The sequence below is a fragment of the Helicoverpa zea genome, chromosome 14, assembly GCF_022581195.2.
Source record: "Helicoverpa zea isolate HzStark_Cry1AcR chromosome 14, ilHelZeax1.1, whole genome shotgun sequence".
Taxonomy (NCBI): domain Eukaryota; kingdom Metazoa; phylum Arthropoda; class Insecta; order Lepidoptera; family Noctuidae; genus Helicoverpa; species Helicoverpa zea.
Window position 1 is genome coordinate 1906379 of NC_061465.1, and position 17134 is coordinate 1923512.

Genomic DNA, 17134 nt, shown 5'->3' on the forward strand with positions numbered 1-17134 from the left:
TTACGTCGTCAGTTCAATCGCGACGTGTCAGGAACGCATTCTCTGAATGGCCGAACTATAAATGACGTAATGTATCCATACACTACAGACTATACAGTCGGCCGATAGTTGACCCGGTTGTTAGCAATTTTTTTGAAAGAAAATCTTGATTCTGATTGATTTTATCCAAGGAATGCGGTTCATAGACGCAAGCTTCTTATTTATTATGATTTTGTTTTTAGATTATACTTTTTGGGCCTCACACCAAAAGTCAAGTCACTCTATCCAAGAGTAGAATATCCTGTAGCCACAGAAACTCCACTACTATCCCATTTAGTGAAGTGGGAACACAGCGAAAAATGGTAAATTATTTTTTTCCACTTTTATAAACTTCAACGATGCTTTAAAAAAGGCATGCATGTTTAAGCTTATTTTGATGTTAAATTCAACAGTTTAAACTTAATTTTTGTTCTAGACTGTTGATTATCATTTTATAAGCTCGGTTTTAACCACTTAATTTGATCAAAACAAAAGTTAACGTTTCGTCTTTATTTCAGGCCCCTAGCGAGATATAATGCAAAGAATAGGATTACTGCAGCTAGCAGAGACTTTGTCTTATCTATCTATGATGACGACTACAAATTCTTTAAATATTACAAAAGGGATGGTGAGTATCAGAATTCAGATAAACACAGATATTACGAAACAGTAAAACAATGTCATAATGTTGGAGTTAAGTTTTTACTTCTAAACGAGAGTCCATGATTTAATTTAAAAACAAAAAAATATCCAACATTTCACATTTTATGTGTTATTCATTTCTTACTACACCGTGCCAGCTTTGAATCTATTACTTTTATTATTTCAGGTGCCTATGTGTTCCCCGAAGCAGCATTGTTGACGGTTGTTTGGGAAACTTTTGCAATGTACAAAGGCGTCGACTACAGAACCATGTCGATTGAATTCACAGACGTGCATTTCAATGAGGAAGTTGAAATAAAGGCCGACGAACCTCTCAAGCTCGGTGTTATGATTTATAAAGGAAAACAATATTTTGAAGTAAGTTTTAAATTAAATGAAAATAAGAACTGGATACCCTCAAATTGCATAAAAAGTGCATAGATACATAATTATGATACAAGACTAGAGCTTGATACTTAGTAATGAGTTCCTAATTTACAGATAACCCATAACCTATCAACAGTAGCTACAGGCTACATAAATGAACTGGATCTTAAAAACGTGAAAGCACGCGAACTAGAAAAAATAACAGATGACAAGAGCCCTCTTCTTAATACTGAAGATATATACCAAACCCTTTGCATGAGAGGATATTTATATGAGTAAGTATGAGGAAAACTAAATTGTGCATTTAGTAAAAATAGCAGTGAATTACGTAGTTGGTTGACACCCAAAGACACAGTTATACAAAGATTATCACATCTCAAACCTATTTTTTTTTCAGGGATATGTTCCAAACAATCCATTCGATAGCATCGAATTTATCAACAGCAAATATCAAATACACAGAAGAATGGATTCTACTTATCGACTCCCTTATACAATTCAATGTGCTACAAAGAGACCACAATGGAATATCAAAATTAAATCGTATTAACAAACTCACTATCAACCTTGATAATCATTGGAAAGCCAATAATAAGAATGTACATAGTGATAAATATTTAGTAGCCGAGTACTATGATGTATACAAAAGAACAAGGTAACGCCATAATCCAGATATTGTACATCCTAATTTTGCATTAAATTCCTGAATAATAGAAAGTAATGTAGATGTCTTATTCTCTAGATGTGGTGGAATAGAAATTGAAGGTGCTGCTTATGTTGATAAACCAGTCGTCGACACTGATCCTGACATCATTCAAACTAAATGTTTTGTACCTCATATTCTCCAAGGCAAAATTGACGTAAGTGTTACAAAACTGATTCACATAAGAAGATGCTAGTAATTCAGTTCTTTCAATAAACATTGTTTTATTGTAGCTCAAATCAGCTCTTCACGTGAACATGCAAATTGTGGCTGAAAATACTGTACAAAATGAAATAAGAATGTCTCAACTGTTTTCAATGGATTATCCAGAAATATCTGATGTTCTCAAGGAAGTAACAGATGAAATTCCTGATAAAGAATTTATCCTTACTGGATCAAATAAAGATAAAGAAGAGGCTCCTGCTGTTTTTGTAGTCGACAATTTGTTAGAAGACGATCATGTGAGTTGTTTACGCCAAAAACCTTTAATTAATCGATCTCCAGTAATATTGAAATTAATATGACACTGTATATTTTTCAGAAAATGGAAACAATGTCAAGACTAGTACCGAAATCCGCGTTCATTTTGTCAGTTGAAAATGCATCTGCCAGGATCTATCCAAAATATAAATTATTTAACGTTATAGCAACAATGAGTACCAAAACTTATACATTAGTTTTAGTAAACACAGTCAACACCGGTGATAGTGAGAATATTACCTATATACCAATAAGCACTGATGACAAGTTTACTTGGGTTTCAAGAGTTCGTTCAGACATAGAAAAGACAAGAAAAGTCGTCTTAGTATCAGACAGGCAACCTTATTCAGGTACCTTAAGTATGGTCAAGAATCTTCGAGAAGATTATGGCGATAAAATAGGATTGATATTAGTCGACGATGATGATGTGACCAACTCTAACACAGACTCTGACATTTTCAAACATCAAATGCAAAAGAATTTAGCCATTAATGTTCTGAAGAAGGTAAATATGACCCCTGTATGACTCGTAGTGTCCTAGATTTCAACAGAAAGTTATTCTAATTGACATTTGCTTTTTAGGGACTATGGGGAGGCTACTACAGCATACCGGCTTCTAAAAATGCCAATTTAAGCAACATTTCTTTAGTCAGTACAGTGCCTGGAGATCTTGATTCTTTGAAATGGGTTGAAGTACCTGAAAAAGTTGTGAGCAATACAACAGTTCATGTAAGACTTAGTAATATTTCTTTTGAACACACAAAGGCTGGTTTTAATGCCGGTAAAACTCAAGATCTTACTATAAAAAATACAGAAAATGATATGAATGCTGTTTTACAGGTGTCGTATGTCGGAATTTCAAATGAAGATGCAGAAAACGCAATTGGAACTTCTCTAGATGTTACCAAAGGCTTTGGAAAAGAGTTTAGCGGCATCAATATTAAGTATGTTTCATATAAGTTATGTTCATCTGCATTTGTTTATAATGTATGTGATAATCGTAATTGAGATGATGTATTTTTCTCTAGTGGTGAAAGAGTCATGGGAGTAGTTCCCGAAGGAGCAATGGGTAGTGTAGTTCAGGCTGATCCATCACTGTTGTGGCCAGTTCCTGAGCATTGGACCTTAGAAGACGCCGCTACTGTGCCACTGGCTTATCTTAACGCTTATTACTGTACGGTAAGATTCTAAGATTTTTTTTTATGAGTTGGTACGCAGCTACCTAGATAGATGATGATTATGATTACAATTATTAATTTGATCAAAGACTCGCTTTCGCCTGCATGTCTTTCTAAGCTCTAAGCTGCCTATCCTCTAATGTCATCTTAAACTATTAAGCCATTCTTGAGTTATTTATAAGTAGTGTAACTAACACGACTTTCTTGTATACATCATCATCATCATCAGCCTATCGCAGTCCACTGCTGGAAATAGGCCTCTCCAAGTGCACGCCACTGAGATCGATTTTCGGCTTTTCGCATCCAGCTCCTGCCAGCCGTCTTGCGCAAGTCATCACTCCACCGTGCCTGAGGACGTCCTACACTACGTTTGTCGAGGCGTGGTCATGGGTCATTAGTCATTATTGTATACAATTCTGTAGATTAGCATAAAGCGTGAAAATTAAATGATTTTTTTCACAGTTTATTAACATTGTTAATACTTTACAGAACTTAATCCTTAATGTGAAAAGCACGGTGAGAGAAGTATCAGTGTTTATAAATAGAGCAACAGAACCTTTTGGTCAGGCGATGATATCTTTAATTCTGCATTTGGGATACCCAATATACGCTAGTGTTGAAAATGCAAAGAAAAAAGAGATGTTACTCAAAATGTTCCCACAACTTATTGGTAAGCCTTTCACTATATATGTTTTAAGTTTATGATTTCGTAGATGGACTATTTATTATGATTCCCATGTATTTATTAGCCCTTAGAGTATGCACAGCACACTGCAAACTAAACAGTCGGCCGACAGTTGATCCAAATGTTGGAAAAAAGTAATATTTTTTTTAATACAATTTAATCAATCTTTTTAGTCGGTCTGATACCGGCTATATACCTGATCGTTCTTATATGCGTGGTACCATACATTTCCATACTGATTTATGAGTCCGAACAAAGTATCGGCCGACTAAAAGTTTGCAGTTTGCAGAAATACTAAGTTTAATCTCAAAACTTTTGACTCATCCCTGTTGTATTGCCAATTATTACGTTTACTCCGTTTACTGATATTTTTTTTTCTTCGCCTATGCTGTCCCACTGCCGGGCAGTCTTTTGCTTAGTGATGCATTAACAAAGCTGTCATGTTTTAGAGAAAAACATTAATTGTGACCCAACGGATTCTCACGGTACGGTCATCAGGAATTCGAAGTCGCAATGCAGTATTGTTATCAATTGTGCCAGTGGAGAGGTGCGAGATGTAAGTAGAAATTGCCTCGATTTTAGAAATTCCATTATCATAGCTACCTTCTTATGGGAGGCTACTTTCATAGAAACGAAAGGGTGTTATACAGAATATGTACTTACAAATATGAATAAAATATGTCGTTCATTTGTTGTGTTAGTACCACTAACATAAGTTAACACGTCAACAGGTATCCCGATATTTATTTAATTTATTTATTATATATCATTAAAAAAAACATAAAAGTGTAAATTACAAGACTGAAAATGGAAATAAGATTTATTAATTATTCCTTTCTTTTAGTCGGCCATGAAATGTGTGGCGATAGAAGGATACGTATTTGACCTTAGTGAAGACGATATGAAAAATAATGTTGACTTCGGTTTGTCCTACTTGTTGGATGCAAGGCATTATAAATCCCTTCGGCCAGCGAGTTTATTCAAACCTGAATATGCTGACGAAAAGAAGGTAAGAACATTATTATTTAATTACCAATTATAATGCATTTATTATTTTTTACACTATATTACTGCAAATAAGAATGCTCCATTATGCTAAGAATAATGACAATTCTTATTTTAAGGACGTTTCTGTATCTAGAGCCCTAACCTTCAGTAACATGGACTCTGTGCCCGATATCGGTGACCAGCAATTTTTTTATATTCTAGAAGTATTTTTATATATTTATATTTTAAAATTTAATATTTGTACATATTTTGTATATAGTATTTATTTTTAGATTTGTATAAAGATAAGTAGTTTAAGTGTGTATATAGGTATAGTGGGTACATTGCATAAAATAAATTTAATTAATATGTATTTTAATGAATAATTGTACATTTTCATTTAGAAGCAAAAATATTAAAGACAGCTATTTTTTTTTTTATTATATAAAAGTTAAATATGAATTTGTTTTTCAGAAACTCCAATATCAGATTGCTGAAGGTATCACAAAAGGTATTGTAAGACCTTTGCATCGAGTGGTGTATTCTCCAAAAGACGTGTCCAGGGCTTTTAGACTCCAATCACTGAAGCTGTTCAGTGGCAACGTGTTGATAAATATGACAGATGTCCAAGTTTCTGATGAAGTGCTAAACGTCACTCCCAGGTAACTTTTTTTTTTTTTTTAGTATCTTTACCTATACATTTCGGTATATCAATTTTCATCATAATCTTTTTGCATTCCATTCTGGCTAGAGAGCCAGAATGGAATGCAAAATGATTATAAGCTAGAGAGCTTATTATATCATTTAACATAAACTGCAAAAGGTACTAAAACAAAAGAAGATTGAAGGTATCTAACAGAATTTTTTTGATACATTCAGTAGTTTTAGAGATAACCAATGTATAAAAACAAAAAACTTGCAGACTCTGTGTTTGTATAACCTATATTCAGTTAAATCTGTGTACAATTTATTGTATGAATTAAAAAGGTTTTTTTTATATATTTAACTGGAGATTAAAGATACTTTTTTTATTAGAATTATTTATTATCATTTATACATAAAAAAATACTATTATATTCTAGGTTCAAGTATTCTGCCGAAGGGACGTACATAGTTGTATGTGGCGATACTAAGTTTGGTATCGAAGTGGCTGACCGACTAGTGAAACGTGGTGTTAGAAAACTATTGTTACACGTAAATCCTAATTCTTTGACTGGGTATTTGCATATTAAATTGACGTAAGTTTTACATACTAATAAGAATTTTATACCTTTAAAAATATTTTTTGGGTGACTTTATAACCATAATTTTTTATTACTTTTCAAGGTCCTGGAAAAACCTCAATGTATCAGTGAAAATTTCGTCTGAAAATTTAACATCTGACAAGGAATGTATCAATTTAATCAAAAGAGGAACAAAAATGGCTCCTGTGTTCGGCATTTTTGTTGTTCAAAATTATAGTACGGAGACCAAAGAACTAACATTGGAACCAGAAAATATGTTACAGAAATTTAATAACGACGTTCAAGTTGTTGCCAGCTTAGACGTGTCTTCTAGGAAGCTTTGTAATAATTTGAAGTAAGTATCAATAGGATTCGTGTTTCTACGGCGGTTTTATATGATGTTACGTAGGATAAAAAGGTCTTTTTTCTTGGGAAAATACTTAAATTATATTTTTTTGTTACTGCGAAAAAAAAATAGCACAACAACTCTAAGGCCCAAGTTAACGGACAACGTAAAAGTAAGCAGTTATTTCAAGAAAACTAGTGCTTATGTTGTCGGTGAACTTGAGCCTAAAGCTTGGGTTTCCTAGGAAAGCGGTGCCGTCATATAGCGACCGTCATATTACGGACGCAAATAGACGGTCGTCTTTACGGTGATGACATGTGGAAAGTTCCACGGCCGTTTTAACACACCGTCATAAACTTTTTGTTAGTTGTATCATACTTACTAACCTGTTTTATTTAATATTTCTCAAATTTCACGACACCAATTCTGTTTTAGTTGACTTTTTCTATAATCTTTACTTTTTATATTATATATTGCTTCGTGGTTACGAACGAAATCTATTAAAATTTCGTCGACCTCGCTGCTCCAAGAGTTGTAACAAATTTTTGACGTTGTTCCGAAAAAAAAAACACAAATACGTATTAAAAAAGTTTCACCGCTTTCAATAAAACGTTCACCAAACTATCTGACACCGTCAAGACGGCCGTCATGCAAATGGCGGCACCGCTTTTTGAAGTTACGGCGTCAGTTAAGCTTTGGTTTCCTAGGAAAGCGGTGCCGTCATATAGCGGCCGTAATACAGCGGTGAATGACGTCACCAGAACGTTGTCTATGTCAACAAAATGGGGCGGTTTCCTAGAGAGCGGTAACTGACACCGTAACTTCAAAAAGCGGTGCCGCCATTTGCATGACGGCCATCTTGACGGTGTCAGATAGTTTGGTGAACGTTTTATTGAAAGCGGTGAAGCTTTTTTAATACGTATTTGTGTTTTTTTTCGGAACAACGTCAAAAATTTGTTACAACTCTTGGAGCAGCGAGGACGACGAAATTTTACTAGATTTCGTTCGTAACCACGAAGCAATATATAATATAAAAAGTAAAGATTATAGAAAAAGACAACTAAAACAGAATTGGTGTCGTGTAATTTGAGAAATATTAAATAAAACAGGTTAGTAAGTATGATACAACTAACAAAAAGTTTATGACGGTGTGTTAAAACGGCCGTAGAACTTTCCACATGTCATCACCGTAAAGACGACCGTCTATTTGCGTCCGTAATATGACGGCCGCTATATGACGTCACCGCTTTCCTAGGAAACCCAAGCTTTACCGCTCTCTAGGAAACCGCCCCATTTTGTTTACATAGACAACGTTCTGGTGACGTCATTCACCGCTGTATTACGGCCGCTATATGACGGCACCGCTTTCCTAGGAAACCAAAGCTTTACAGTTAATTGCGTCACTTTTTCTTCCTAGCAAAAATAAAACATAAGTGGCCTTACTACAAAAACTTTAACCACTGTTTTACACTTGTCTAAAAAAAATGTGGCTCCAAAATGAACCATATGTCAACGTCATAATTTGACATTTTTTTAGACAAGTCTTAAACTGACGTTAAAAAGTTTTTGTGGTAAGACGGAGTAAGTTTTGAAGGGTCAATATTTTGGGGAATTTTTATTTTACCTTTCATAAACTAATTAAAAAAATTACTTCAACAGGCATTTCGTAGTCCTGAACAATTCTTCTACTAGTGCAAGCGATGCATATGCAGTAGAAGCGATGGAGAAAATATGCGAAGCTCGTAATGACGCGCGCTTACCCGCTCTCGCGTTCCGCAGTCACGCAGTCACTGAGGTATTGCCAGTCTAGTTATTCCAATATTTGCATTTCATTTGGAAGTAAGGATAGAAAAATGATATTGGTGTCAGTAGGAGTTTGAGATGTTTATGATACCCAATTATTGTTGGTAGAAAATTAACAAATGACGATTGACGTTTATTGATAGCACGTACAAATCTTTCACATACGCAATAAAGCTTGTAAAGTTCAAGTACCCTTTGTAACGAAATGTTTTTTTTTGAGCTAGTACTCAATATGTTGGCAATAACTATAATTTTAACTTTCTTTGACAAAGCAGAAATAATAATGTCTTTATTGTATTACAGTTCGATAATAATGTAAACAATGAAACGAAAACACGACCACAGAAACTGTCAACAGTTATGAACGGTTTGGAAACTAGTTTGAAACTGAATTACACGAATGTCGTGACATTTGATTTGAAGAAACAAAACAATTATGATTTCCTCGAAAAAGTCGCCAAAATTATTGGTAAGTAAAGTTTTTTTTTATTGCGTTTTAACTAAAGTCAATAAGAAAGATAAATTATATTTTGCCAAATAGAAATGTGTGTGTATCATTCATATTAAATGTATACATTTTTTTACTGAAAACTCAATACTCAATTCTCAATTTATTTATTGCATTCCACAATGTGTTTCTTAGGTGGTAAATTATGAATTATGAGATCATCATGGACCCTGTCGGGCACAGCAAAGTAAAACTAAAAGTAAAAGTAGGAGAGACTAAAACTAAAAGTAAAAATAAAGTAGAGAGGAAGAGAGCTTTATTAAGTTTTATTTAATAACTATATTTATAAACTATATTACTCTTTCTAATTTACATTACATTTAGTTACCCAAGTGATTAATGAGTAAAAAAGAAAAAAACAATATATTTTCGTGAACCTATGATAAGTCCATCTTCCGAGCCTTGTCCCAACTATGTTGGGGTCGGCTTCCAGTCTAACCGGATTCAGCTGAGTACCAGTGCTTTACAAGAAGCGACTGCCTATCTGACCTCCTCAACCCAGTTACCCGGGCAACCCAATACCTCTTGGTTAGACTGGTGTCAGACTTACTGGCTTCTGACTACCCGTAACGACTGCCAAGGATGTTCAATGACAGCCGGGACCTACAGTTTAACGTGCCATCCGAAACACAGTCACTGGTGACTAAGATATACCTATAAAGTACGTACAAACTTAGAAAAGTTAAATTGGTACTTACCTGACCTGGAATCGAACCCGCGCCTTCATACTCGAGAGGTTGGTTCTTTGCCCACTAGGCCACCACGACTTTTTTGAACCTGTGATAAGTAAAGTATATTAATTCCTAATTCCCTAGGAACCTTATAAAATCAGTTTTTTTTTTTATAGGAGTGCAGCATATTGATGATATTGACGAAAACTTGACCTTGGAAAGGCTGAACGTCAATGATATTGGCTTACAAGAAATAAAGCAACTTCTACATAAAGTTTATGATATGATTATATCTACTGAGAAACTATCACAACTCGATATTGCCAGGTAAGATTAAAATTTACTTAATTGCCTTTGTACCTTATTTTATTTACGGACTTGGAGTATTTTTTCATCAATTCATAATTTTTGATTAATTACTCCTTTAACTATTTTATATAAAAAAAACACAGTTTCACCCGCGAGGTAAACTATTTTCATAAGAAGTAGTTTATTGTATTTAAAATCCCTTCAAGATTCCTTCCTTACAAAAAAATAAAAGTAATCTTTTGTTTACAATTTTAATGTTTAATCATCCATATTTTCTTTTGTTTTTAGCTTGAAAAACTTTACTATTGTGAAGAGACATAATACAAAGTTCGATGCTGGTCTCGGAGCATTTTACACATATACTGATGAAGACGAGTGCAAGGCTACGGAACCCATGGTGTTAATGCCGACTAAACTAAGCAATGGTTCTGAGGTTTGTATATACCTTTTATTATAAGCATATTTGTATTTTTCCCATGTCGTATTCTGAGTCGTGTGGATAGTATGTACTTTCTAGCATATAAATAAAAAGCGGGCTGCCTCCGTCTCTAGACGCCTATCCTTTTCTTTTATTGGGAATTATCAAATGACTCCTCCCTCTGTGGGTTAGCAGCGTGAGCTACAAGCCAATTTCCTCTGAATCACTGACGCTGTTTTAACAAGCATAACAAACAAAGTTACTTTAATTTATTATATTACCTAGTAAGGATAAGTTGTAAACATAATATTAAGTTCCCAAGTTTGCACTAACGACAATACGAACATTTAGTAATTTGATAACTTAATTTTCTAGGAAGAACAAGAACTGGATCCAAACGAAACGTACCTGATTTTGGTGCCAGGGTTTGAAGGTCACCACCAAATCTTTTCTCGAGTTTCTGAAAGATTGAAAGTGCAAGCTATGGCATTCCAGCTTGGTCCTGACATGGCTGATGACAATATTCAGAAAATGGCTGGCAATATTCTAAAGGTAAAAAGATACATAATGCCAAAAAGTGTAGTACCTAATTTATTTGTTGAAAACTAATCAAGCAGTCTTTCCCAGTGCTACTATATAGCTTTCTCAGTATTAGATATTAGTAACTAGTAGGGGTTATTGAAGAATATTGCAACAATTATCCATAACATTCTTCTTTACACGACAACATTTGTTACTGACCCACAACAAAGTACCAAAACTTTTCTACTAACAACATCATTGAATTTTACTTTAACAAAGAAACAAAAATCCAGCAGCAGAATTATTAAAAATCTACCAACTTTTCCAATACCCATTGTCCAGTCCAACAGAACATCGAAAACAATTCTTTCATCCCTGCAAGCGAACACGAAAAATATTGCATTTACTCTTTATATTTCCTAAAGAAAATCCAACGTCTCGATTCATCTACAATTTCCCGTATATTTATTAAGTATTGAACGTTTTGACCTAGTATTGGGAGCCATTCGTGCTTGCTCGAACCGTACTATCGTTGCCTAACAGTTGTCGTTCTCTTTTATTATAAAAGATTGAATTAATTCAATTGATATTTCTGAAGGAACACTGGTGCAGGAACTTTGGACTTCTTTATTGAAAGACAATGATTGGTACATAATACAATGTATACTACATTGAGTTTCATCATCATCATACTTTTTGTTGGCCCACTGCTGGGCCCATGCCTCCTCTCACGTAGAAGGATTGAGCGTTAATCACCACGCTTGCTCGATTCGGTTCAGTCCAGTTTGCCTCAAGATATTTTCTTTCACCTTTAATCAGTCATTAGTGTTCAATAAACACTTAGAAAGTACCTACATACAAACTTTCTGAAGTTTCATTGGTACTTGTCAGGAATCGAATCCATACTTGAGAGGTTGGTTCTGTACCAACTAGGCCACCACGACATTTAGTTTTATTTATTCTCTTGTATGTCTCTACCAGACCTCGGGACTATAGAGTCCCGGATTTTTGGGAGGTGAACGTGGGGCCGAAGCCAACACGCTGAAGCCCTTTTGAGACAACCTTAATGAAATGGTGACACAAAACCGACGATTATCCCTGTATACACTATAGAAATGTACCCAAGGACAATCCCCGGTTCTGTGCTAAACTATTGCTAACTATGGATGGAAACTACTTGGGCTATTGTGATGGGATGCTAGTGGACTAGGAATGGGGAAACTACGGGAACTATGGCACCTGCCGATAACAATATAATATTATTTATTCTTATTATTGAGGACTACGAATTGATTTTAAGTTATTCATCATCTTCTTTCTAACATCGAATCGAACATAAGTATTTTTCCAGTTAAAACTTCGATTGCCAATAAAAGAAAGAACAAATGAATTGATGTTGTAAGAAGTTCGATTGTTAAAGTTTGTCTTTTCCAAAATTTTGTGAAATTTGATCATAAATATTCAATGACTCGAAAAATGAATTGTTTAACATAAGTTATTGCCTAGTTATGATTTTAATATCTGCTAAAGAAACGTAACCAATAGTATAGTAAAACTTTGTAAAAATAGAATAGAAAAATTACAATAACTTCGTTATGAGGTAAATATTACAATTGATCTTGTGACCAATTTTCTTCGTTTGTCACATATAATTTTAAGAGCAATTGTTTTTACTTTTGCAAAACGAACAGACCCTTTTATGGTTATTCGCAATTATTTTAACATCAATTGTTAACAATGTGTGCAATTATAAAAACAAAATATTAAAGCAATTTACATACTTTCTTTAACAGTTCATGAAGAAGAGGTTCAAGCTGAAATCTAACTTCTACCTACTCGGATACTCTTTCGGCGTTAATGTTGCTCTAGAGTTAGCTGCACTACTTGAGAAAGAAGGTGTGCACCCATTTTTTTATATTATATTTTAATTATCTTCTAATTTTAGCTCAACGTTACCCCCCAGGTTTGTTCCTCAAAATAAAAATAGAACGTCCATGTCTCGTTACGCGTTGGCAGCTCTTCTCTCGGAAGTAAAATTAAAAATTCCTTCGAAGAATTTCAGTTCCATTTTGTCCTTTCTTCAGAAAATAATATTAAAATTATTAAGACAACATTAACAAAGGGATACGACTTTTATGGATTGAATCCCTTGCGTCGCATTATTTCAGAGTTTGACTTTTATGAGTTCATTTTAATTTTCTAAAAATCCTCTTGCTTGTCTATTAAGATACCGCTTCTGTATCCTCAACTCTGCGGTTTTGGACCTTAACTGCAACAACATAAAATTAAAATTCCCTTGTCGCAATAATCTGGATAATAATTATTTGAACGTATTTTTATCAGGTCGCGTGGGAACCGTGTATTGCTTGGACAGCAGCCCAGATGCATTAAGAGAACAACTCGACGCTTACATCGGCCATTCAACTGATACTGAGCTGCAGAATAGCATTGCGGAACACATGTACCGGCTGATGACTGGAACAGACAGCGAAGAACTGAAGAAGGATTTAGAGGAAACCGAGACTTGGGCAGAGAAGATTAAGGCATGTGTTAGGAGACTGAGAGGGCTGGCTAGCTATTCGAACCAGTACAAGACGTCCATTCTTCAAGCAGCGTATAGAAGGATCATTGAAGCAAGACAGGATGAACCAAACTTGAAGCTGCAGTCAGAATTAATTCTGATAAAAGGAATACCACATCCAAAGGCTAAGCCACTCCCAGAAGACTACAACCTATCGAAATATACCACGAAGCCAGTGAAAGTGTTCCAAATAGAATCTGATCATGCATCAGCGCCCTACGATTGCAGAGTATCCAATATTGTGAATAAGTTCTTAGCTCCTGACCTACTTTCCGAGTTCGAGAAAGAAGTTCTTTGTGATACGTACCTGGTGGAATCATTTAAAATGATGTAGTTTATTTATTTTGTTTTGTACTGGTGTAAATAAATAATTTTAATTTAAATTGTTTAATGTATTTTTTTAATCCTTTTAAGAGACAAAAAGGGAGAAAATCAATCAGTAAATGATTGACATTGAATCAAAACTTTGAGAGGCTTTTTTAAGATTAAGGTTAATTAATTATTAAGCTTAAAAACTCTTAATTGCTGTTCAGGCATCATATTGATTTAGAATTGAACAAAGTTTTCCACGAAAAGTTTGTTACCAAGTTGTGATACGCAATTAGTGAGCTAAAAAGTTTAAAGCTGAATTGTATCGATTAAAAAAACAAACTTTTGGACAAAAATTATGTAAGGCTGCCAGAAATTGCAGTAAACTCTTTTGAAAATACGGGCACAAGAAATTGCGGGTTCCAGAATATAAGTATAGAAGATTAGGTAATTTGCCAAAGATTTCTACATTTTAAAATCAATTAAGTCCTATTTTTATCTCAAGAGGTTTCTGCGTTGCATTTTATTAAAAATCTCAATTTTCCTTATAACGAAATGAATTTTTAAATGGCCACGAAACCGCTGAAGCCACTTCGGGGAGTTTACCTTCATTTTAGAAGGAAAATTTTCATGTAAAAAGAATATCCAGTTTTACCTCTAAGTCTTAAGATTAGAAAGGATCGAGCTGTTTCTGGTTGGGTGAGAATTTCAGTTTAGTTTAGTTGTTTTCTTTTAAAATTCTAACTTAGTGGAGACTGAATTTTAACGAGAATGTGCCTACCAAAGAATTGTCCTAATGTACGATGCAAACGATGTAGGATGGAATTAGTCAGAGGCAGTTTATAGCCTTCTTCGATAAACGGGCTGTCTCAACCGTTTTCCCAACTATGTTGGGGTCGGCTTCCAGTCTATCCAGTTTCAACAGAAGTCTAAACGGTCTGTTTAATACTGAAAAATTATCTATGGTGTTATCAATTGAAAGCCCAAACAAAGATGACCCACATTTACAACAAAAACAATAAACATATCCAGGTGAGTACCTAAATAAGTATTAAAATATTCCTCAAAACTAAGTTCTTCGAGTAGCGATCTTGAAGCAGATAATGTCATAAAAGCTGGGCAATCTTAACTAACTTTGTTGACTTATCTGTACGATTTAAGGGTACCCAGAAGATTTACACCGGAAAACCTCTGGTGTGGAAACTTTGATCGTTTTTTTTTTTTATTTACTTTTTTTATTGTGCGCGTATTTGCGTGCATATTTTTGGAGTGGTTCCGTAAAAAACACCACAACTTGTCATCACAAAATTTTAAACATACAGATAATTATATTTACAAAGTAAATTAATATGTATTCAGAGAATGTTACTACATAACATACACGAAATCAGAGTAAACAAATCATGCTTAAATGATTAAAAGGCCAGTAAAAAATACAAAAGTTTGCTGTAAATTTCAAACAAAAGTGAAATCTAATTTGAATATAAATGAGTTCCTAAACGGTTGATGCAATTTATACTCAGATGAAAAACAATTAAGTTCCCACGAATTTCCTTATAATTATCCTTATTTACATCGCGTTTGATTCGGTCGGTGAACTGAAAGTAAAATCGCATAACGGTTAATGAAGGTGCAGCTATCCATACCTTGGGTATATTTTTTTATCTTTTCCTTATATAGTCTGAAATCACCAACCGCATTGAGCAAGCGTGGTGATTAATGCTCAATCCGTGGGGCGATAAAAAGGCTGTAACAGTAACAGTTTGCTTATATAAATATAACGCATATTCAGGCTGAGTTCAAACTAAAATGGTTGTCAGCCGCCGAATGTGAGCAAACGTCACGCAGTTTATTGTATTTCCAGACATATTCACTTTTTGGTTTACATCTAACCGACGATACGGTAAGCGCAATAATGAATAGACGCTGACATTTGGTGGCTGACAGTCAGTTTGGTTTGAACGCAGCGTTATACACAAATTGAACGCATTAGAACGATATTAGAATTGTACTTTTCTATATTAAAAAAATATAAATCATATTATGGGAGTTAGATTTCTAATTTTAATATCTGATATAAATTCTACTTGAGGGTTATCAAAACAGTTTTATAATAAAAGTTTACACAAATAAAATTATTGAATGTTGCATGAAACCAGAATACGGGAGGTGTTAAGGTGTAAATTTCCATTATTGAAACATTTATCAGCTGATAATTGCGTTGTGTGGATGTAAATAACGAACAAAAGTATATTTATAGTTTCATAAATATTCATTGGAACAAGCATTTTTGGTTGTAGATAATGTGTTATTTGTCTTCGGGTGTTTTATAATTTTGTTCAATATTTATTTCTAGCCATTTTCCTGCGGTTTCACCCCGTCCGTCCGTGGGAGCTTCTGCCCAATCTTGAATACAGCCTATATTATTTGGAAAGAATGTACCTTCCTAACAGTGATACAATTTTTTAAATCGGCTCAGTATTGTCAGAGCCTCTAGTGTATAAATCAACAAACAAACAAAAAAGGTTTCCTGTGTATTATATTAGTTTAGAATTTTAAAAGAGTAGCCTTAGTACCTGTTACAAATATTAACCAGGTTTTCAAAGCACACGTCTATGCCAACACTGCGGCTTTACCTTACCATGACTGCATTTTCAAAACAGTCCACAATCTAAGCAAAAACAATTTTCAATTAACTTAAGAAATGTGTTATCAAAGCAGAAAAACGTCGTGCGCAAAACATGTTTTTTAGAAAGCCAAACCAACTCAAAGACTGTGAAAAAGTTACAACAAAAAACAGGTTTGTTAAAGGAAATAAGGTACACGTTTTATTACGAAAATACTGGACTAAGCAGGATATACCACTTGATACTGAAACTATCGTTTCAAGTACCTCTATCTTCCAGTTTACAAGTTTAAACCATTTTAGAATTCTGCTAAAACTATTTTTGAATCCGGAGTGCTATTTAAAAGTGCAGTAAAATGGGTTACGTGAAAAATTCAGTCGTACTTTAAAGGATTAGGTAAATGGTTCGAGAGATGCATGAGCACACTGCCTAACCTAGTAGGGTCGGTTCCACCTGATTTAAGAGTACCGTATGTAACCCAGCGAATTCAGGGCGTTTGAGATCGAAGCTGCTGTTTCATTTTTGTAGGCAATTTAATATACCAAATATCAGTTAACATTTTTGTAGCTTCAAAGTTTATTTTGGATAAAAATTTTTAAATAACAAGATCTAAAAAACATGTCTGAAATTCATATTCATAAATTGAAGAATTACCTATTTGAGCATTACTTATTTACCTATAAAAATGGAAAAAAATCGATATCAATCACAGATTCTAGACCAAATTATAACCAGAA

General features: G+C 34.2%; 1 protein-coding gene across 1 annotated transcript in view; it reads left to right on the top strand.

Moving 5' to 3' along the window:
- LOC124636625 (fatty acid synthase-like) overlaps positions 1-13820 on the top strand; it is a 31653-nt gene extending 17833 nt beyond the window's left edge. The window contains exons 16-39 of the mRNA XM_047172791.1: positions 222-341; positions 537-646; positions 848-1038; positions 1162-1322; positions 1445-1702; positions 1790-1907; positions 1984-2211; positions 2292-2735; positions 2813-2959; positions 3071-3174; positions 3259-3409; positions 3898-4078; positions 4543-4649; positions 4938-5102; positions 5555-5742; positions 6163-6318; positions 6407-6658; positions 8309-8444; positions 8756-8921; positions 9808-9958; positions 10229-10373; positions 10734-10910; positions 12674-12776; positions 13224-13820. Coding sequence (XP_047028747.1) covers positions 222-341; positions 537-646; positions 848-1038; positions 1162-1322; positions 1445-1702; positions 1790-1907; positions 1984-2211; positions 2292-2735; positions 2813-2959; positions 3071-3174; positions 3259-3409; positions 3898-4078; positions 4543-4649; positions 4938-5102; positions 5555-5742; positions 6163-6318; positions 6407-6658; positions 8309-8444; positions 8756-8921; positions 9808-9958; positions 10229-10373; positions 10734-10910; positions 12674-12776; positions 13224-13795 — 4531 coding nt within the window. The 3' untranslated portion in view covers positions 13796-13820. The remainder of the gene's footprint in view (positions 1-221; positions 342-536; positions 647-847; positions 1039-1161; positions 1323-1444; positions 1703-1789; positions 1908-1983; positions 2212-2291; positions 2736-2812; positions 2960-3070; positions 3175-3258; positions 3410-3897; positions 4079-4542; positions 4650-4937; positions 5103-5554; positions 5743-6162; positions 6319-6406; positions 6659-8308; positions 8445-8755; positions 8922-9807; positions 9959-10228; positions 10374-10733; positions 10911-12673; positions 12777-13223) is intronic.
- The last annotated feature ends 3314 nt before the right edge of the window (positions 13821-17134 follow it).